At 39.5% G+C, this 22,250-nt stretch overlaps 2 protein-coding genes across 2 annotated transcripts in view; one reads left to right on the plus strand and one right to left on the minus strand.

Moving 5' to 3' along the window:
- STX17 (syntaxin 17) overlaps positions 1-1,395 on the plus strand; it is a 26,188-nt gene extending 24,793 nt beyond the window's left edge. Inside the window, exons 6-7 of the mRNA XM_009885882.1 lie at positions 352-438; positions 1,156-1,395. Of these exons, the coding sequence (XP_009884184.1) occupies positions 352-438; positions 1,156-1,395 (327 nt within the window). The remainder of the gene's footprint in view (positions 1-351; positions 439-1,155) is intronic.
- Positions 1,396-5,999: 4,604 nt separating this feature from the next.
- ERP44 (endoplasmic reticulum protein 44) overlaps positions 6,000-22,250 on the minus strand; it is a 39,257-nt gene continuing 23,006 nt past the window's right edge. Inside the window, exons 8-13 of the mRNA XM_009885912.1 lie at positions 19,227-19,284; positions 17,769-17,885; positions 12,527-12,638; positions 11,926-12,067; positions 8,783-8,885; positions 6,000-6,597 (exon numbers count right to left, since the gene is read on the minus strand). Coding sequence (XP_009884214.1) covers positions 6,496-6,597; positions 8,783-8,885; positions 11,926-12,067; positions 12,527-12,638; positions 17,769-17,885; positions 19,227-19,284 — 634 coding nt within the window. The 3' untranslated portion in view covers positions 6,000-6,495. The remainder of the gene's footprint in view (positions 6,598-8,782; positions 8,886-11,925; positions 12,068-12,526; positions 12,639-17,768; positions 17,886-19,226; positions 19,285-22,250) is intronic.

Here is a 22,250-nt window from a genome sequence, read left to right on the forward strand (position 1 = left end):
AAACAAAAAGGCTAGTTTGGATTATTTTTCCCTTTGGAAGGCGAGTTCATCTATTCACAGTAAAGATTTAGAAATCTTATGTTTTGGGTTGTTTTCTCTAACTAACCGCAGCAACACGTTGTATAATACCCACTCTGCATTATTACTTAATAGTTAAGATTTTTTTTAAAGTTTGCAGTTTCAGCACAGTTTATCAGATGCTATTAATGAACCACCATTAAGGCTGCACTGCTGCAGTGTGTAGCAGATGAAAGCGGCTGTGGGGCCCTGATTACAGGCATTAAAATGGTGTGTATTGGCTCACTGCTGCTTCCCAGCAGGTTACCTCACTCATAATTCCTTTGCATCTAGTCTCAGCAGGAGAAGATTGACAGGATTGAAGACCATGTCAACAGCGCTGCTGTGAATGTTGAAGAGGGAACCAAAAACTTGGGGAAGGTAGGGATCTGCTCCTGCTGGTGAATCAATGGTACTCTGCCTCCCAGCAATCCTCTGTATTAACCCAATTGATCTGCCGTCTTTAATGCTGAGGGAGCCAGCAATTAAGGAAATAAGGAAGAAATGACCCACAGGTAGCAGGGGAAAAAAAAAAATCAATCTCTCTTGTAATTTTCTGTCACATCCAGGCTACTAGGAAATACAGGTTGGGGTATTTTTTTGCTTTTTTTGTGCTATTCTGATGCTACCTTGGTTTACCTGCAATGAGAAGAGCATTCAGCAATTGGCTCACAAGAACAAAATAAGCGTAAAACAACAGGTTGAGGATAACGTGCAATTTCAATCCCTTTCTATGTAGATGTCTGTGATAGTTGGTAATAAGCCACAAACCTAGATTTGGGCATGTTACTGAGAAGTCTGAGCATTTTCTCAGTTTCTCATTTGATTTAATGATGAGGACCAGGTAATAAGTAGTGCACATAATCAGGCAGTAGCATGTGAAAGGACCTGGTTCACAACTGCATACATGAGTGAGCTCAATTTTGAATTATTTTTAGTAGGTTCTGTCATACATGTGGGAGTAGATCATCTTTTTTTTAAATACTAATTTGTAAAGTTTATTTCTTACTGAGCATTCACGTCATTGCCAAGAGCAATGAGGGGAAAATGCACGACACCACAGGCAAGTACTCTAACTTTTTTTTTTTCCTTTTACAGGCTGCAAAATACAAGCTGGCAGCTCTGCCTGTGGCAGGTGCAGTCATTGGTGGAGTGGTGGGGGGTCCCATTGGTCTCCTTGCAGGCTTCAAAGTGGCAGGAATTGCAGCTGCACTTGGTGGTGGGATTTTGGGTTTCACAGGTGGAAAATTGATACAAAGACGAAAACAAAAAATCATCGAGCAGATCTCTTCCAGCTGTCCAGAGCTTTCTCGCCAAAGTGCCAAAAAATCCAGCTGAAGTATGGATTCATTTTGACTAGGAACAAAAGTGTGGTAGCCGTGCTAATGACAGACTTGCAGCCTTACGCTTTAAATACAAGGCTGAGTTGTGTGAATTTTGACAACAGTACTGTTACTTGGGAGGGGTGAAATGGTAATGTCAGAATTTCTCATTTCAGATGTGGTGACGTCAGTCCTTTGAATATTATATGGATAACTTTTAATTATAAAATTCTTAGGTGAGCTACATGCACAGCTGTAATGATGGGTGACCGGTGCTTCATGCCAAATTTGCACAGTGTCTTGCAGACAATACAAAGGGAGATACTTGGAAAACCCTAGTGCTTTCCCATGAACACCACCCAGAAGCTGGAGCTTTTAAAGAAAAGGAATTGAGCTCCATCTATCTTTCATTGTCGTAGTACTTTATACTTTCATTTCTCTGGATTCCCAAACTCATCCTGTGTATACACCCAGGATATGACCAGCGATGCCTATTCAGTAACGCACAGGGAGGTGTTAGCTGCCATAGGAAAAGGTGAAAATGTTGGGTGAGCAACGTGGAAAATATCCTTATAGTATATCCCACATCTGCCTCCATCAGCCAAATTAGATGAACATCATAAGCAGCTTTTGCCCTTTTTCAGGTATTTTTTTAATTTGTGAACTCCTTATCTTGTTCAAAGCATAGTTAAGAATTAAACAGTCTAAGCCGCAACCCTGCAGGACCGCTACTGGAGAATAATAATTTTCCATGGCAGTTCACCTCCTTGGCTTGTCCTGAGAACACCCTACAGGATGAAGTGACAAGATCTGGCATTCTGAGCCTGAAGCCTCAGCTTACTTAAGCAGCACTTACTGCTGGATGTTGCCCTTGCTTCTCATCTCCTGTCACCGACAGCGTTCTGGTGGGAGAGCTAAATACCTTCCCTGGAAGGCGGTCTTTGTTATCTCTCAAGGATGGCATTAGGCACCAGGTCCAAGGATGGTGGTGAAGCAGCGAGGCCCTTTAAATGGTGCCAGTGCCAGCTGACATCCCCAGATGATGGGATTATTTTGCAAACGTCAACCTGATACCATTGACAATAAGTAAACCATGCTTGTTTGGGTCAGCTGCACACCTGCACGCCCTTCAGTTCTGAAACCTCTGCTTCCACTCGCACTGTAGAGCAGCTTCTCAGCCTTTTCAAGATTTTGGGGTGAGAGGCTGTAAGTGCTTTTGCTAGCTTCTTATAGCGGATGCCTGTCTGTTACTCTTACCATCCTTATTTTGCTACTTAAGAAGCCTTTTGCTTCTGCAACTTCCATTGTTACATATGGGAGTGTTAATGTGTTTTTATTGTCACATAATCATACTACTGTCACATAAACTACTGCTCAGCATATGGTCCTACCTCCATTCTTCCAGGACGGTTCCCACACTATTGCTGCTGCTGTTTGGGGAACAGAAATTGAGGTTGGGAAGCTGCTTTTTAAAGTTTTTAAACTGTTCAATTCATCCTGAGCTCTGCTTGAGTCCAGTTTTATTAGGTGAATGCTGCCATCAGTGTTCAGTGATAAGGCTCCCTGGCAAGGAATACTATATAAGGAAGCATACTATAGAAAGAGCTTCCTTTTCTTAACCAGTACTTTGATATCATCATTGGAAATAACTGTCTACTAATGACAGATGATAGGTTTTTGTGCCTAGAGACACTGTAAGCAACTGTTAGTTACAGCACAAATATCTTTTTCTGAACAGTTCTTCCTTACTACTTTTAAGAGATGATTGCAATTGCTCTCAGTCACAGCATTGTGTCTATTTTAAGTAGGTCTGAGGCTCAGGGAAGCAATATGCGCAAGAATAGTTTTAACAAGTAATCGCAAACATTGTCAAAACTGCATGCGTTAAAGCCACAGTGCCTACATCTGTAAAATCAGCCAGAGTGGGAAACATGACCCGAGTAATTCAGCTCATTTGCTCTTGTCAGGCAAAAAGCACTTTGTATCTATCTACTTAGGATGTAAACACACTAAATGAGCTTGTAACAACTTCATACTAAGGCTGTTCATTCCTTTGACATGGAATTTGTACATTTAAATGCAGAAGCTAAGAAAAAAGCGTCCTTAATCAGAAACTGGGGTTGATTCTTTGTATGATTTTAAAAAGCCATTTCTGCTTTCCTACTGTATGCTTCAAAATCTTGTGCATTTAAATGACAGCAGCCACATCAGAGACATCGAGGACTCCACCCTCTTCCCTCAAGCTGGACTAATGCCAGGACAATCTAAATTCATAAAACTGAATTCCTGCCACAGTGTATGCAAATTCAGCTTGGTATGCATTCATTTTATGAAGTGTCTAGCACAAAAACTATTCTTCCTCCTTGAGTCTTTAAGGAAGCAATTTCAAAACATTACGTACACACTAGATTTGGAAGACTATTATTTAAACTATGATTTTTTAAAAATAGATGGGTTATTTACATATGTGAAGAAACTTGGGCATCTGAGTAACCAAACTAGCATTTCAATTGCTAGGCATGTAAGATATACGTAATTCTTTCAGACCAAATAAAAGTTTTTGCTTATGAGACTGGTTGGAGCATTTATTGAGAACATCAGGGTTTATTTCCTTTCAGCATCTAAAAGATTAATAATATAAACTTTGTGAGGGATTAAAGTAATTGCATTACCAAGATTTAAGAAGCCTGAATTGAGTTACCAAACACATGCTTCAGCTATTGAAATATTTACATTCAGTGAAATTAATACAAGTTCCTAAAATGTTGCATGCATCTAGTAACTCATACACATATGCTAGCTCAGAAACGGACTCCTTAGGTTCAATTAAGAAGAGTTTGGAATGGTTTTGTTCCATATAGGGATAACACTAATATTGTCTGACAACTTCCTATGAAAGCCTCGAGAAATGTTAAAGGGAGTGGTTAGTTGAGCACTGAATGGTTAAAACCACTGATGTAGATGATCGGAGTTGAAGGACTCAATTTGAAACATATCTCGCATTTTGTCCAGCATTTGCTCTCTCTAGGCAAATTCTCTGTATCATCAGGTACTTCAAAAGTTCAAGCGATACTCAACATCATGTTAGGCATGTCTAGACTTCAGCTGTTCAACCTCTAGTGAATACACAATGAAATGACTTGAGTGTATAACTGTTGTAGAACTGGTATAGCTAATTGTCTACCTACTGCTGGGATGCCAAAGCTCTGGGAACAAGTCCTTACTCAGAAGAGCAAACTTGGATTAAGGAATGGTGCAGGACTGTGGGCTGTATGATGAGGTAGCATCTCTCCAGAAAGAGAAGTTTAGACGTCTTCTACCAAACAGCATTTATAAATAGAATCCCAAGGAAAAATAGGAATCTCAAAGGACCAAGATGACTCCTTGTAGGCACTGTGCAGGAATTGACTAAAATTTCAGGTGCCTGAACAACGCCAGAAGTTCTGTAGCACCACCTGCAGAGAACAAGTGGCAGCCTAAAACCATACCCTGCTCACATCTTCGGATTCCAAATGGAACATGGTATGACTCAGCTGCCAGGAATGCTTGATTTGGCATGAGATGGAGAATGGGGCAGGAGAAGACCTGACTTTCAAGCACTTAATGTGCACTCCAAAATGCAGAGGCACAAAACCGACAAAAAAAAAGTATGCTTGTAAACAAAAATCCTGTAATACTCTTTTTAGCTACCAATTCTGCATCTGCTCAGCTGTGGCTTAGTGTTGATTGGTACCAGCAACTCCCTCCTCAGAATCGCCCCCTGGAAAGCTCATGTGCCTGTTGCTGCAGGGCCTTGATACAGCAGCCCCTCTTGGGATCAACTTTTGCCACAGCTGCAACAGACCATGTCTGTCATGTGTCAATAACGGCATCTAGCTGAGAGACAAAAGGAGTGCTGAGCTGTGAACTGCAGAATTTGGGGCACTCACTGAGTAAGCATGAACCCAGTAGGCCACCTATCCAAAGAACAAGCTTGCTTCTAAGGTCACTAAACCTGGACCTAGATTCTTTGTAGTAAGTGTACTGTACAAATCCAATACTAATTAATCTCCAGCAATGCACCCCAAATTAACAGATATTTTTGCATCTTACAGTTTCTATATGTTCATGTCAAACAGCTCGAAGACTCGTTGAGGAAAGCCTGTATTCTGGTGGTATGCACAACAGAAGAGCCCCCGAGGAAAGTAGTAATCCTTTCATCAGAGCAGAATTCAAAGAATATACAATAAATAAGGCAGAAACCAGACAAAAACAGTAACAGAAAATTGAAAGTGAATGTCTGCCAGGAAGGCAAGGACCCAAAGAAAAAAAAAACAAACCAAAACCTAATCATAACACGTACACACAGAGATTAATTTAAGACTGACAAAACTAAGATGGCAGTCTAGCCCTAGTCCTCTCCTACTGTGAAGGGTTTCCAACACTCATGCTCTTTTATCACAACCGTGTGGCTAATATAACAAACTTACTAATTCCAGGAAATCCGAGCAGGTCAATACAGCCCTTTCATTCGAAGTACAGCCATTATCATTAAAACTTTTCCTTTCCTTGCTTGGTATTTTAACAGTCAGAATTGTTTAATTGCTTAGACACTTACACCCAGTAAAGCACCACACGAGATTCTGTAAAACTTTAATTTATTCCCCTCCCAAGTATCCAGAATAGAAGACCCTCGTAAGTTGGAGAAAAATGTGACAAAGAAATAGATTACCAGGATAGCTGTTCACATGAGGAAGAAGAAGAAAAAGCACATACTACCAAGGTTACACAGAAAACAACCCAGAAGTCCTATTTAATGGGATAGTGCAAGTTAACAGCATGTCTCTGGCAAGGATACCTTCATTTGGATTATAAAAGTTTTACAGAACAGAATTAGATCAAGAGTCTGGATGGGTCTCTGATATTTTACTATAGCATTAGGAACGTACTGTTTGAAAGATGCTGTACAGAATGACCCACCAAACCAATGTATTTACAAGCCTGGGGAGAAAAAAATTATTTTTCAGTTTATTCAAAATAAAAATACACATAGAATTATGAAAATATAGGTTTACTATTTCCACCACACAGAAGTCAATGCTGCTGTCTGAAAGGCTTGCGAGATTATTTCAAGTTTTTAAAGTTCATCTTTTTCCCTCAATAAGGTGTACCTATGTTCACTGGGTGCCAGTTTCTGGAATGAGCTCTCCGGCGGGCTGCTTGCTAAATCCTGAATTGGCTGAAAAACAGAACAAACAGTAAAATTGCTTGTTAGACTCATTTTAATAATCAATCATCTCCATTAAATGAACTTCTAACATTAATTATGGGAGTGCACGAATGTCCAGCATTCTCACAAATTGAGGTTTTTGGTTGGTTTTTTTTTTTCAAAGGCACATTTTAAGTCCCAAATAGGTAGAATACACACACACATATACATTAATTAATTAAGCACCATTAGTTAAGGATAGTCATTTTTCTGGCACATCTTAAAGGTAACGGCCATCACACAAGTTTCTGTACAAGTGACTTAAAAGTATTTCAAATGCACCCCATTGTAGATTTGTTTGAGTCTGTCTGCCACTTGCCTTGAAGGTATTCTGGTTTGTGTGTCTGTTTCCGAGCTACACCTGGGCAAAAGTGACATGGTTGCTAAAATATTTTAGAATTCATTATCCATGGAAACCAAAAAAACCCCACGAGCCGAAACATGCAATTCAAGGGACATACATGACCTAAGACAGCAGCACCCAGTTCAGTTAAGGCCAGTACTTCCATTGCATGGGCATACCCATCTTGCACAAGATGGCAGGAAGCCACGCAGAGATGAGGAAGCACACATCCCAGGTTTTGTGTGCATTTTTCAAGGCAGAATGGAGACCAGAGCAAGCCTGCAGCTCTAGGCTATGAGCCTGTGCTTAGACAGGCAGCGGGATCCAAGGACTCGGCAGGATTCCTCCCTCCCTGGCCAAGCCTCCTCCGGACTTCAGTTGCCTCAGAGCGTCTCTTCCTCACAACGCCCCCGTCTAGCTCCGAGCTGACCGACTGCCTTGGCCTACGCCTCAGTTTCCAGCCCTATTTTCTGCATCTCCTGTTGACCTGAATTCTGGCTGCTCAATGAATTCCTGAGAAACACAGGGAGTTACCAGTTAAATGAATTACTGCTGAGACAATTCAGCCCCTGTGTTTTTCACAGCCAGTCATGACAACATTCAAAAGCAGTCATTCTCCTGGCCCAAGGCAAGCCCTCCAAGGGCTTTCACGCCTTTAAATCTTTTAACTTTGAGCAGAACAACAGGAGGCTGCACTCACACGGCTTAGTGCAGTACTAGCCTTACCACATCCCACAGATTACCAGGAAAATGAGCCTGTAGCCATAAATCGTTTCTGGCCCTCACCAGTAGGTTCTGGGATGGCCCCAGGCACCCCAACAGAATGGCACCGGGTCTCCTCTGGGACCAACGGGGCTCTCTGAGCCCTAGACAATACAACATATAACTTAATAGAAGTGTTTAAAACCAGTTATTTCTTTAGAGAGTGCCTGAGGTAACGATAAGGCTGTTTGTTACATTGGTACTTTTCAGCATGACACCAAGCTCATCAGCTGAGCAGCGTAACAGGAAGACAGAAGGCCGATCAAGGCACAGTTAGAAGACTGGGCTGGGCAGAGGGAATTGGGATGGTAACGTCCTCTCTCTTCTGCCTCTTGGATTAAATTAAACACTGAGGTGCTCCTGAGTTTTGTCTGGAGAAGGATCTAGTAGTTATATTCCCAACGAGATCCTAGGAGTGACTTCCAAGCACGTAAGGATACAGCATGACAACCTTTGCGCAGAACAGTGAGGAATCCAAACTGACAAATGCAGCCCGTGACCACTATTAACGCTGCTTGTTAACCGAATTAATAAAAGTAATAAGCCTTATTACCGCTTATCAATCTTTTGCTGATGCTCTAATAATCTGCCTCCTGCTTGGACTGGTGACTATGAGTAAATATATAAAACAATCAATTGATTGCTTAGAAGCACCCTCTCATAGTGTGTCGTGGGAAATAGTGCATCTATGATGCATCATCAGTTTTTGCACTGAAATCACAGGAGAACATAAGAGCAGCTCTATGAACTCAGAAGAGTCAGTCATCTAGCCCTAGATCTTCTTTTAGTGGAGAATATATATATATATATATATATTCTTATTTTCTTCCCTTATTCAAGGCAAACAGGTACTGTATTTCCCCCTAATGCTCTCCCTGTCTTTACCCAAAGGAAGTTAAAGAAGAGCCAAGCAGAAGGGGCAATGTTACTGTTCTATAAACAGATTTCTCCTTCAAGAGACTGAAGTTAAAGGTACACACATATTAGAAAGTACAGTTCTGAACAGGAATAAAAATAGGTCTTTATGAAATGTATTTGTTGTCACCTTACCTGACCAGGTGCTACATCAGTTGGATCAGGGCCATGATGAAACTCTCTATGCAGCTTCCCAGAATGCAAGTCTAGTACAAATTGCTTCAGTTTACCTGGAACTCTGGAACAAATCCGACAGAAACACCCACGTGTTTATTACAAGTTAAGCCCAAACGCAGAAGATTTAAAGTGCACTGTTTAGAGCAGCCAACTTCTGTTTATCTAGCACACTGTGTCCACTTTTAGGTGATTAATAGAGGACAGGAAGCCAAATGGTTTGTTAAGGTATCCTACCAGCTTCTTTTTCTTTCCACTGTCTCTTGAGAACACAGCAAGTATTTCATCTCTTCAATAACTCCCGCAGAGTTGTACTAGCCGATAACTTCATTGTATACTCACTTCAGCTCCCCACTAACCATAATGTAAGAGGGAACAGCAGGTTCCAAATGCACAGTTTACAGATACAAATGACAGTTGGGTAGCGGTATTGACAAAACATCTTTGAAAGGCTCTCTAGTGCCTGAGCAACTGCATATACACTAGAGAGAAGCACTAAGAGTATATCAATGTAAATCTAATCTGAGATCATCTACTGTCACCCACAGCAAACGTTCTAAACTACAGCATCCAATTTTCTTTGTGCAACGTCAAATAGACTGAAAAGCTTAAAATGAAGAGTTGATCTAATAAGTATTAAAGATGAGATAAAAAACTATAACGTGAGCACTATGCATGCAATCAAAAGGTAATGTATGAATGGAGACAGCTTTCGTAAGGAGTCTTTCATCAGACCAATTATTACATTTAGGAAACAAGGACAAAGTGTGGTCAGATGGGCTACCGGCAGTATTTCAGATCATCAGAAAACTCTATGGCTAAAACACAGTATAATATAGTCAGAGGGTATCACTACAGCAACGTCTGTAACTAATCAGTATTACAGTGGTATTTTGAGGGATCTCATCCCTTCCCAGATAAGATCAAGATGGTACTGATGGAGAGAAGGGGGTTCACTCCAGCTCGGTTATAGGGATAGCAGAATCACTGCTCCCCGCTTTACCTTGGACTCCTGCCCTTTTCTGTGTAAGGCACGCTGCTGGAGACATTCCCCTCCAACCTCTTCTCCTCTCCTAATGCATCAAGGGCATTTGGTGCCTACAGCCTCTGGTAGCTCAGCCAGTTCTCACTGAGAAGCTACAACTGATCTGTTGAACACTCCCTACTGTCATTTCCAGTCTAGCACAGCAGGGTGAATAGGACTAGGTGGCCAAAGTACGAGGACAAAAATATTAGGTGGTGGTCTCATTTGCCTATGACGTGGCTATTCTCCAAGAAGATAACTCTATAAAGAGAGAGGAAATCTTTTAGCAGGCTAGTTGACAAAGTACCATATCCATACCCTATTGGTTGGTGGCAGCACTGAGATTACAAGAGACAGTCTGGGGCCAGTTTGTAAAAGAGTCCAGAAAATGTACTAAAGTGGCAGAAATCACTGCAGGTAGATGAAAGTCTCAGAATTAAGATGGTACCTATTATTAAAGAAAGCCCAAAAAACCAAACAAGACAAGACCAAAACAAAAATCCAAACCACACACACACACGCAAAAGAATATCACCCCAGGAGCTCCAAGCTCTCCTTGTTTCCAAACTGTTTGTTAGGTATTTCTAAGTATCAGCTCAATCTCCTAGAGTAAGGTTGAATAATTATTTATCATTAAGCAACTGTCTACAATCCTGACATCGCTCTCTCTCATCTTCATTTGTATGTAACAATTGGTATACCAACAAGCAAGTAGCTTTTATTATCCTGATAGTGTCTCACAGAAACAAAACATGAAAGCCTAAACTAAACATCTGTATTCCCCTATAAGAGAGTAATTTATTTTAGGGCTGCTTCAAAAGTGACAATAAAAAGAGTGCTTTCAAAATGCAAATATCCCACTTTTTTTTTTTTGTTTGTTTGTATGCGCTGGCATGTGCAGTGAACATGATCTTCCAAAGAAGGGAAGAGGGAGAAACAGTCACTGTCAGAGTTTCCATGTACGTAGCTTTAGATATTTGAAAAGCACTATTTGAGATACATCAAACAGAAAATACATTTTAAGAATAAGCCTGTGGAGAACTATGGGGAGAACTCTCCTTCCAAATGTCAACATTTCAGATAGAAAAATGCCTGTTGGAATGGCAGAATTAGACACAGGGTTACGTTCACATCACATGCTAAGTCTGAGCTTTGAATCCTTGGCTTAGACAAAAATTAAATACCCCGAGTTTTTAAAAGTACGAACAGGCAAAAATTCAAGCTTTAAAGCCTAGGCATCTAACTGGCACTTAACAAGCACTGTATATGCAAGTACCTCCTTTGAGACAGAAACTGGATTTTAACACACAACCTGAAGACAAAGACAGAACGCTTGTCTCATGCTGAAAGTCCCTGAAGATAACAATTATGCATCTTCACTCCTCAACTGAATCACAGAAGACAGAACATTGGCTTCCAAGGCAGTGCAACATTAAGAGAGAGGCTGATGTAAAGAGGATTATCAAAGTGGTATTTCACTTAAGTATCCTGATACTTTTCTCTCACATATTTTATCCAGATAACGTGCCAATAATCAGCCATTTTCCAAGCTGCACATGGAAAATTTTGGAAACCCATGCAACAAGGATTTCTCTGCCAGCTTGCCAGGTTTAGACTAAAGCAGGAAGGCTGGAATTGCACAGCAAGAAAAACCAAACCAGCAGGCTAGGAATTCTTACGTGGTGCGTTTTACAGTAATTATTGCATAACACCGCACTTAAGCGTTGCACGTAGTATTTTAAGCCTTTTAAAGATAATTGATATATCTAGATCACCACCAAAAATACTATGCCAGGCTCCAAATGCTTAACTACTATGGAAAATAGCAAAACTCTGAAATAAAAGAGCAGCATCTAAAAACTCAATGTGAGATTCTCTTCTTGCATAAAGCAATGCAACTCCATTTAAACCATGACTTCACACCAATTCATATCCCTTTAAGGCTCTGACACTGAATTGCACATAGGCAGCCTTACCTATCCCAGATTTATTCATCTTCCTATCGTAGCACTGACTAAAATATGAGCATGTCTTTTGCTTTGTTCTTCTCAAATTAAGATGCACAAAGAAAAATACTTACGACAAGTCACTGAAGTCTGGAAAGACATACATGTGCCTAAAGCTATCAATGGCAATAACCGGGCAGTCTGCCGGAGTCTTCTGAATATGGAGGAGCGGGTGCCTGAATTTATCACAGTCAGCATGGAGGAAGTTTATTGTACCTTAAAATTGTGAGCAGACAAAAATCCACGTTAAGATTTTTTTTTTTGTTATTATTATCTCGAAACCCTAAACACTTTTGTAAGTATTACAAAAGTGGAGATATTAGACAGATACAACAAACTTGAAAATAGATTTAAACAACTAACACCACCAGAGTAGTGTATTTTCTTAGTGTTTTCGGCCACAATATAAACTGAAATTTTGTTTAATGCCCTCTCAAACTGCACAAAGACATTTAGACAAGAAAGATTTCTGAAATAGGTACTTACTAATAAATCATATATCTATTTTAATCATTTCCAGAGGAGTCAGTCCTTATTGTCACAAGTATAAGAAGCCCTTCGGTCTCAAGAGCTCTAAAGCTAGGATTCTGTTTGGCCTTTGCTTCCACTCTACCAAGTTTGCCAGAAAAAAAATTACACCAGTAAAAACAAGACGTAGTAGGAGTTACTACAAACCTTTTTCACTTATTAACTGTCGTGCAACCTCCTGTTGGAATTTCTCTAAACTCTCCAAGTCATCTTTCATGTGGAAAAGAATAAGAAAAGGAAGGCCTTCTTCTGTCAGTTCCTGCACAGAAAACAAATGACAAATCTCATTTCTTAAGGACACTTAAGTAAGTGATTCCAGCAGTTTTCAAATTCGGCGAGATCTCTACTTTAAAAACAGTTGAAAGAATAGGACTAAAGATGTTATCTGCTGACCCTTTATCTCAGATACCCGAATGATACAGTTAACCATGTTTCCTTCCTCTGTACCATAAACAGCAGATAAAGGATGAAGGTATTTCATTATCAGCATTTTGGGAAGGGATACACCTGCACTGGAACACTTACTCAGAAGAAATAGCTGAATTCTGAGAAAATGCATCTTCATAGAAACAGCAATAAGGCCTGAAGAGCATGGTATTAAATACTATAAAAAGCCGAATGTGTATTCTAGACCCAGTCCTAGCTTGGTTCATGTAATAAATCTGTGCTTTCTTAGCATAATACAATGAATGAGTATCTGTAAATAACTCCATCCTAAAAAACCAAAACCAAACAAACCGCAAAAAACACACCTCGAAGAAAAAAAGCAAAAAGCAGAAGCTAGTGACATAGCTATATCAGTTATGATCAAGTTCTGCTCTTTTGCCAGTAAGTGTATTCTGACTAGTCATCTGTATAACACCGTTATGAAATTCACAGTCTAGCATATTACCAAAATTGATGGAAAAAAATGAAAACCTTCGTTGGACAGGGAAGCTTCAGTTCCTCATAGGAGTGCGCTCTTGCAGCCTGAGTGCCTTTTAAAGATCTCTGTCCAGGGACAGATAAATGTAGGAAACTCCTTGAATAATTTATCCAGGATTTTTCTTTCACTCAAAACCCAAACAAAACATGAACAACTTGCATTTGCTTGCTTCAAAAGGGGGTTTTAGGCACCTTTGAACATCAGCTTAACTTGCTACAGCCCAATTGCAGAAATAATCATTTATCATCTAAAAAATCCCTACAGTCTTGCATATCTTTCATTTGCACAACAGGTGTACAAGCAAGTGCTGCTATTTTTTTTTTATTCTAGCCTGTATCAGAATAAAATGGTTTTTTTTTGAGGAAATATAGCACTCATTTGTTCTGCCATCAAAAAGAAGAGTTTCTTCAGATATTTTTGATTTGCAGTAGGTTGAAAGAAATGCTGTCCATATCCGTAGGCAGCCAGTTGCACAGTGTACCTGAAATGGCTGTCATTCTCCCTTAAACCCACTCTGTCAGGTAAGTTGAAGTTTGGTCTCTTAACAGCAGATTGCAAAGATCCTCATAACGTCAGCGCTCTTGATAAAATCCAAGCTTCCCAATCCATCCCTAAACCAACCACTAAGCACATCTGCTCATTCTCATTTTTACACACATGTATTTGGCTGGGTCTCAGCCTCCTCTCCTGTTAGGGGATGGGAAAAAGTCCATTTCATACCACTACAGTTATGGCTCTGTTTTCTCACTTGTTTTAGCAGGTACATTTCCAGAGAGAGAGCTCCCAAACAGAGCTTGGTATTCTGGTTCCAAGCTCCCCTCTTGCTTGCAAGCAGCTAAAAGGACAACCTCAGTTTTGATATCCACATACCTAAAACGCTTTTATGTGGTGACTTGTATTCACAAGATCAATTAATCTCCAAGCAGACTATTAGGACAACTGGCTTGAAAGTCTTGCTAATTTTGGCCATAACTGGTTTCTATAAAGTACCTTCCTCTGTTTACTTTTCTATTCCAGCTTTCATTGTATGTCTTGCTGATCTGGACGTGGCAAGTGGCAAATTTCATTTGCTTTGGACGTCTCCCCCAAAAGCTACTGTCTCATTTGGCACTGAAAATATAAAAAGATTTTTCAATAGATCTGAGCTTCCAACATTACTTCTGTATGCCTTTGAGAAACTTTTTACCCTTTCACAAAATGGTAGGGGTTGGAAGGGACCTACCCCTAGAGACTACTAGTTTAAAATCCCCGCTAAAGCAGGTTCACCTATAGCAGGTTGAACAGGAATGCATCCAGGTGAGTTTTGAATATCTCCAGAGAAGGAGACTCCACCACCTCTCTGGGCAGCCTGTGCCAGTGCTCTGCCACCCTCAAAGTAAAGGTTTCCCTCATGTTCAGATGGAACTTCCTATGTTCCAGTTTGTGCCCATTGCCTCTTGTCCTGTCACGGGACACCACTGAAAGACATCTGGCCCCATCTTCTAGACACCCACCCTTTATTTATAAGCATTGAGGAGATCCCCTTTCAGCCTTCTCCAAGCTAAACAGACCCAGGTCTCTCAGCCTTTCCTCATAAGAGAGATGCTCCAGTCCCCTGATCATCTTTGTAGCCCTCTGCTGGACTGTCTCCAGTAGTTCCTTGTCTTTCTTGAAATGGGGAGCCCAGAACTGGACACAGTACTCCAGATGTGGTCTCATCAGGGCAGAGTAGACAGGAAGGGTGACCTCCCTGCACCTGCTGGACATGCTTTTTTTAATGCACCCCAGGACGCCATTGGCCTTCTTGGCCACAAGGGCACATTTCTGGCTCATCGTCAACTTGTCCACCAGGGCTCCCAGGTCCTTCTCTGCAGAGCTGCTTTCCAGTAGATCAACCCCTAACCTGTACCTGTGCAAGGGGGTTATTCCTCCCTGGGTACAGGACCCTACACTTGCCCTTGTTGAACTTCACTAGGTTCCTCTCCACCCAACTCTCTAGCCTATCCCAGTTCTCGCTGTACAGCCTTCTGGTGTGTCAGCCATTCCTCCCAGTTTTGTGTCATCAGCAAACCTGCTGAGGGTGCACTCTGCCCCCTCATCCAGGTCACGGATGAATATGCTGAACAAGACTGGACCCACTACTGACGCCCGGGGAACATGGCTAGTTACAGGCCTCCAATTAGACTCTGTGCTGCTGATCACAACCCTCTAGGCTCTGCCATTCAGCCAGTTCTTGATCCACCCCACTGTGCACTAATCTAACCCACGCTGGCTAAGCTTACCTATGAGAATGTTATGGGAGACAGCATCAAAAGCCTTGCTAAAGTCAAGGTAGACAAGGTAGAGTTCAGCACCATTGTTAGACCACACGGTTTGTCGTATTCTTACAACATAAAACTATGCAGACTGATGAGAGCTTAAATAGTGACTTCTTCTGAATGATATGACTGATCCCAACAGCCTTTTCTCACCAAGTACAGGGACTGTCTCTCAAATGGACAGTCTCCTCAAGCAGACCACCTTGCTTCAGAGTTCAATTACTATATGTTGTCTAAAGTCACAACGATGAACTCTGTTCAGACTGGGCATCTTCCTGGCTAGACAGCCCATGACACTTGTCAGATAATGAAACCATTAAAAAAGAAAATGAGGGAGAAGCCTACCAGCAGTTTACAGAGACCAATTTTGATTTTTAAAATCGACTTAAAAGTCTGCGGTAGAAATTTTTGTCCTTTACCTTATTTATAAGGTATTCTAGTACCACAAACACAGCTTTACAGTCACAGCTCTTCATATTTTTACCCTGTAATATTGTGCAGCATGCATTAAAAGCCCATTTAAATACTATACAATTTCAGCAGGCAGAAGTATCTCAATGTTGGCATGTTTAAATTTGTTTGGGTACTGGCAGCACTGAAATTTTTAAACAGATGTTGCTAGGCAAAATGTCACATTGGAATTGTAAATATCTGCCCAAGTAAACAGGAACTGAGGGTCGAGAGAACAACCAGAAAAACCATGACACAATGTGGTACAAGCTGAGAGTGATGAACCTTGGCTTCTAAGGCTCAGAATCCAGTTTCACCATGGGAAAAGTAGACTGAAAATCTACAACACACTTGTAAACGTGCTAACATGCGGCATCTTTTACATACTGAGTTGCAAATGAAGAATTAAAATGTAACTAATAGAACTTTCCAATAAACGGTGGGCTTGACTAGAGGGTTCCACTCAAACCATTTTGTGCATCTCATCCTATCACTCCCTCTGTAATGTAACCTGACGCGTTGTGTGTGTCCAGAACAGTAGTGTTACATACACTGCAGATTCAGGATAATAAGTGTGCAAACTAAGAACGAATCACACGACTGATTCATTGGTTTCTAATCCAGTGTGGACAACATACTGCAGTTTGCTACAAACCTCACCAGTGTTTTTAGCAGGTGCTGTGGCTACGTACAAATACTCCTTTTAAGATACTACAAACATGCTAAATCTCTAAAGATTTTTTTTTTACCGTTTTACAAAAAAAAATTATAACATGGAGTTGGAAACAGGTGAAAGAGGAGTCAACTACAAAAGAAAACAGAAAAGTCTTGAAAGAAAATAAGGATAATGAGAAGAAAAGAGATGTTTAAAAGCAAACCCCCAAATTCCATCTTACAAATTCCATCTAAAAGAAGAAACCCAAGGGAAAGAGAGCATGTGAAGCTAAAAAGATTAAGGTACCAGTGCTCAAACACAGATTGAAAAAAAAAAAAAATCATATGTTTTTTATTACAATTCCCAGAAGATTGCCAGTTCCACAGACGGTCAGCCACCATTTAATGTGCTTATTTATTAGATAATGCTTTGGAAGTGGTTAATACAGTAACATATTTTTACTACTAACTTTAACATTAAATTTTAAAAGCTGATTATAACTAAAGGATAGTTCACAACTATTTTACTCTTTCAGACTGTCATAGACATGCTGACATGGATATTTTCTACCCTGACAAGAAACATATTTTCAAGGTCATAACAGATGCAAAAAGCACTTAAATACCATTTATGTCTGGATTTTAAATGAAGATTTAGTCATAACAGCTGTATAAATAATATGTACTTACTTTAGATGACTAATACAACCTACCCAAGGTGTTACACGCATACACATACTTACAGACACACACTTTCTTACACACACAGATTCTTAGCATCCAAGTGTCCACACTCTGCAAGTCACCAGACACTTCTGTGATCTATATGCATCATTATAACCTCTTACTTTGGTAGTGTATGAAACTACTACAAATCTGCCTCCAGAGAACTTCAAGTCTAACCAAAAAGCTCCAAAAGAATGAAAAGAGATTACCTGACAGCTATTTTCTGTCAAAAGCAAAGTGTGCAGGAAGTTCTTTGGCATGGATTTAAGACCTTGAAAGAGACATTTTGGTTTTGAGAAAGAAACCTCAAAAATATAATGGTAGAAAAATTTCTTACCTCCCCATTTTCAAATGTAATTTCTCGAACTAGTGGTACACATTTATCTTGTGTCCATGCATAAATCAAATCAAAATTGGTTAGCGAGCCTAAATACACCATATCTGGAGCATTTTCCTGTTGAAAAGAGAAATATACCAGTTGTGAAACAGTAAAAATGACTTTGCTACCTATCCGACATCAAAGTAACAATAGCCATAAAAATATCAAAACCCAATTGTATACCAATATTCAACCTTTGTGCATGCAACATTTCTATTAACTATGTTATGAAAGTACAACAGAAAAATAAATATTATTTATCATCACTTATGCAGTCAACTCCACTTTTTAAGACAACTTAAGAAGAATTGAAAAGATGCTTTGTTTCCAAATTAGGAATGCTTCAAAGAAAGACTATCTAGACTTCAGTCAGGTTGACAAATAGTATCTCCATACCTAAAAACCCTGTTTAGATGTAAACTAGATGCAGATATTAAGGTTCTTCATGTTGATAGTTAGAAAGAGTGACCAAAAATCCCTCCCAATGTCCTACAGAACTTGAAACTGGTATTTTACGTTTGCTTTGCCAAAGAGTTAAGAATAAAAGGCAGTTTTCCTTTATTTGCCAGTAGTTTTAACTCAGAATTCAGTGCCGCCATCTTTTAAAATAATTACAATTTTGGTTAACATGAAGTGAAGCATGACTTTGCAAGCTGTGGCCATGATTAAGCACGCCTTAATTCAGAGAAGCCATATAAATTAAGTAACCTAATAAATTCTGTTTTCACAAAAAAAAGGTTTGAAACTCCCTCCCCCCTTCGGTCTTTTTTTATTTATTTCTCTTTTGTAAGCAACTCTTTTCATACATTAAATGTGAGAAAAGAACAGATTTTCAGATATTAATTATGTTTCTAAAAAGCAATTCTTGGAGATTTTCTTCTGTACTGAATTTTTGCTCAAGTAAAATTATGTTTACGAGAGTTTGTTAATATACAGTTAATTTTATTTCTTTTTGATATTAAGAGAACAGCTCTTAGCCCTTGAGGGCTAAGACACACAACACAGGCAAGTGGAATTCAGAAAAATACTTAGTAATTTTCACTTGCTTTGAAAAATATGAAGTGCACCAGCTGTTGAACATCACAGATTTTTAAGACTTCTACAGAACACAAAGTATTAATACACATGATGAGTCAACTGTGTTTCTAAGAAAAAAACCCCAACATTTCTGTACATTGACATTTAGAATGACAGATTTAGGTTTTGTGCACTTAATTGGCAACAAATGATCCTGAGATCTTTTTCACTGACTCAGAAACCCTAGTTCCTATGACCCTATTTCTCATGCTATTTAGCGATGAAATAAAATTAAGATTTGAAATGCAGTAATATACTGAATGATCTAAATATAGTCTCCATTAGTTCATATTCACATGTAACGACAATAAGCAGAATAAAATACATAGTTACACTTACCCCTGGTGGCTTGTAGATTACATTGTCTCCGCTAAATCTCTCTGCTTTTGAAATAGCCCTACAACAAACCAACCAGTAAGCATGTCTTGGTGCAGACAAATAAAATAACTGAGATACCAAAAATGATATTTTAATTTGCTATCCTTTTGTTACTTCTTTTTTGCCTTCAAAAATTGAGACTTAAAATCCTTGATTTTTAAAGTAAACTGTAAAATGACTACACAGAAACTTGGCCTGGCTACATGAGAGGGCATTAAGGGAGTCAGCAAGATGTATCCCTAAAATTAGAAGTGTGGACTAAAGGCATCTAAGTGCACGTGTTGAATGCTGACACAAGTTTGGATAAGATACCGTCAGAGAAAAATGTTAATGAATTAATATAATCATGTAAATTAAAAAAATATAAATACCTATTCTTAAGGAAGGAGAGAAAGCTGGATTCTCATTTGCATTTACTCTTCCTGTTCCATTGTTTAACACTAGAAATTTACATCTTATCTCTCTTGATAAAGAAGGGCTTTGACGTGCTCTACCAGCACAGTAAGTGAGAAGACAGATAGCAAATAAGCCCACGCTGTCCATTTTAGCCTCAAAACAGATCTAGAGAGTTGCAAGACAGAGCGTGCAGTTTCTGACCACTGATGATATGGTATGCGTGTTGTTGGAGAACACATGCAGTTCCTCTTGTCATTCAGCTTACTGTATCACCTTAGTAAGTTCCTCCCCTGTCTCTGGAATATTTTGTGGTTCCTTAATCCCAGTCACAACAGAGCACCCTGAAAGCTGCTAGCTTGTACCCCCAACATTATCACCTCTTATTCAAACAAATGGGGACAGCTATGCATCCAACACAGGAGACAGAAAAAAAATAAGGAAAGAAAGTTCTGAGCAAAAATAAACCTTTTCACCACCTTCAGACATCAAAAGAGGCCTCCTCTCTTCTTCTCTCCCATGCCTTGCTGTTCCAGTGTAACTCATGCCGGCAAGACAGAACTGACTGGCTGCATATGCCACGAAAGAGTAAAATGAACTACCTATTTCTTTTCCTTTTAGCAAAGAAAGCATGTCAGCCTCTGGGGAATGTTAGCCAAGTGTTCCAGCTTCTCCAATTATAGTATCTCTTCTGTGGACTTAATATAAGCATCAGTAAAGACTGATTAAAAGATGTAAGGGGGAGAAAAAAAAAGCAAAGTAAAAATATCTCAATTTATCTCAGTGCAAGATGAGGTAAATCTTCCAGGGGTCTGAAGAATTTCAAGGGCCAAGAAAAAAAAAAGCAAAAGACATCATTAGGCTCAACTCAAAGTACCTATAGTTTTATTTATTTCATTTGATTCAATTATCCTTTTCTTATCACATACAAAAGATGTCTTGCACAGTATGTGTATCAGTATTTGTACCAGTTTAGAGATGTGTATTTTAAAATGCATTTTTGTATTCCAAATATGACGACTGCTTCCATAATGTGAAATTAGGTTTCTTTGTGACCATCCTCACTGAGGTAAATCACTCGCATCCCAAACAATCCTTCACTGAATAACAAGAAAGACATAGAAGTCACCTGCCCAATCACTGCTTGGTAAGCTGATAATAATCTATGATGAAATATATGCTCTAGGGTAAGCCTGCCGTGGAACTCAAGAGGTCCTCTTCTGTGTTCTTCTACTTCAGGAGCTGCAGTTGTGACTGATTTGTTTCAGATTAGTCAAACAAAGCGGGGACATGATGTGAAAATCCTGAATGCCTGAAGATATGTGTTTTTAAAATATCTACCAAAATGGAAACACTTCTGTTTGCATTTTGTCTCTTCTTGAAGCAGCAACATAGAAGGTGAGCCTCTTGGAACCGCCACCCCCTCCCACAAAACAAACAAAAATTATGTTTCGCTAACATGAAATTAAAACAGTTCCTAGATAAGTCACTCTCTTCCATGGGTTACCTACATTTCATCATAGTCTTTTAATATAAAAATATTTTTTGGCTGTTTGTTTTGATTTTCGGTATTTGGCTTCCTATGCTATGGCTCAATGGCACAAGGCCATTCTCTTCCACGTCTACAAACATTTCAGATTTATCCCTCTTCAGTTCTACTTCTAAAATCTACCTCTACTATCTCTTCATCAGTATCCCTCCTATCTCCTTCTGCTTACAAGTCTTCTCCCCTTAATCTTGCTCTGCAGCCACCTCAGATCTTAACAGAACTGTAAGGATCAGTTGATTCAAGAATAGTTTTAAGCATCAAGATGATCTGCAACGAAGTACCATTAACACAGTTTAAAAATAAGCTATTACAGCTACCTAAAGCCAGAATAATTTTGGCATAGCAGGGAACAGTTCTGCCTTGACAGAAGTAAAGAAAGTAAATAATTTTTTCCTGTCAAATCGATTGTTTCGAATTTATTTTAGCTTACTAGAAGTTTGAACATGGCAGCTCACGTTACCATATACACCTGTTGAACTCTGTCCATTGCAAACCCAAAAATCCCTCCCAAAGGCTGTTAGGATGCTCAGTCAGAAGAGTTTGACTGATCAGTGCCAGCGCCCAAGAAACATTTTGCTCTATATTATCTGAATAGAAAACACTGTTATATAGCCAGTATCTCCCTCGGAAGTCTTTTGACATATTTTTTAGGAAGCTTGAGAGCCACAGCCACTCAGAGATGAAAATATTTAGTTTCCAAGGTTGCTGTCTCAAAGGCTGTACTTTGAAACATTAACAGCTCCAAGCTAGAAAGGGAATGAGAGTCTGGAGAAGAGAATAACGACAAGCCTGCTGTGCAATCTATAGTTACATGGGCAGGTTGCAAATAATCAAACCCTGATCTGTTCCGTTATGTTTGCTTATATCTAAATAAAAAATAAAACCCCCATAGTAACTACTTCAAGAGTGGCATCCAACAACCAAATGCTAACACTGAGTGGTGGCGGACTATTTCTCATTATATGAAGTTGACAAATAGCAAAACCAAAGACGAACAGACTCAAACAACTTGAGACAGAATCTTAAGTGTCACTATCTTACTA

The sequence above is a fragment of the Charadrius vociferus genome, unplaced genomic scaffold (assembly GCF_000708025.1).
Source record: "Charadrius vociferus isolate BGI_N301 unplaced genomic scaffold, ASM70802v2 scaffold195, whole genome shotgun sequence".
Classification (NCBI taxonomy): domain Eukaryota; kingdom Metazoa; phylum Chordata; class Aves; order Charadriiformes; family Charadriidae; genus Charadrius; species Charadrius vociferus.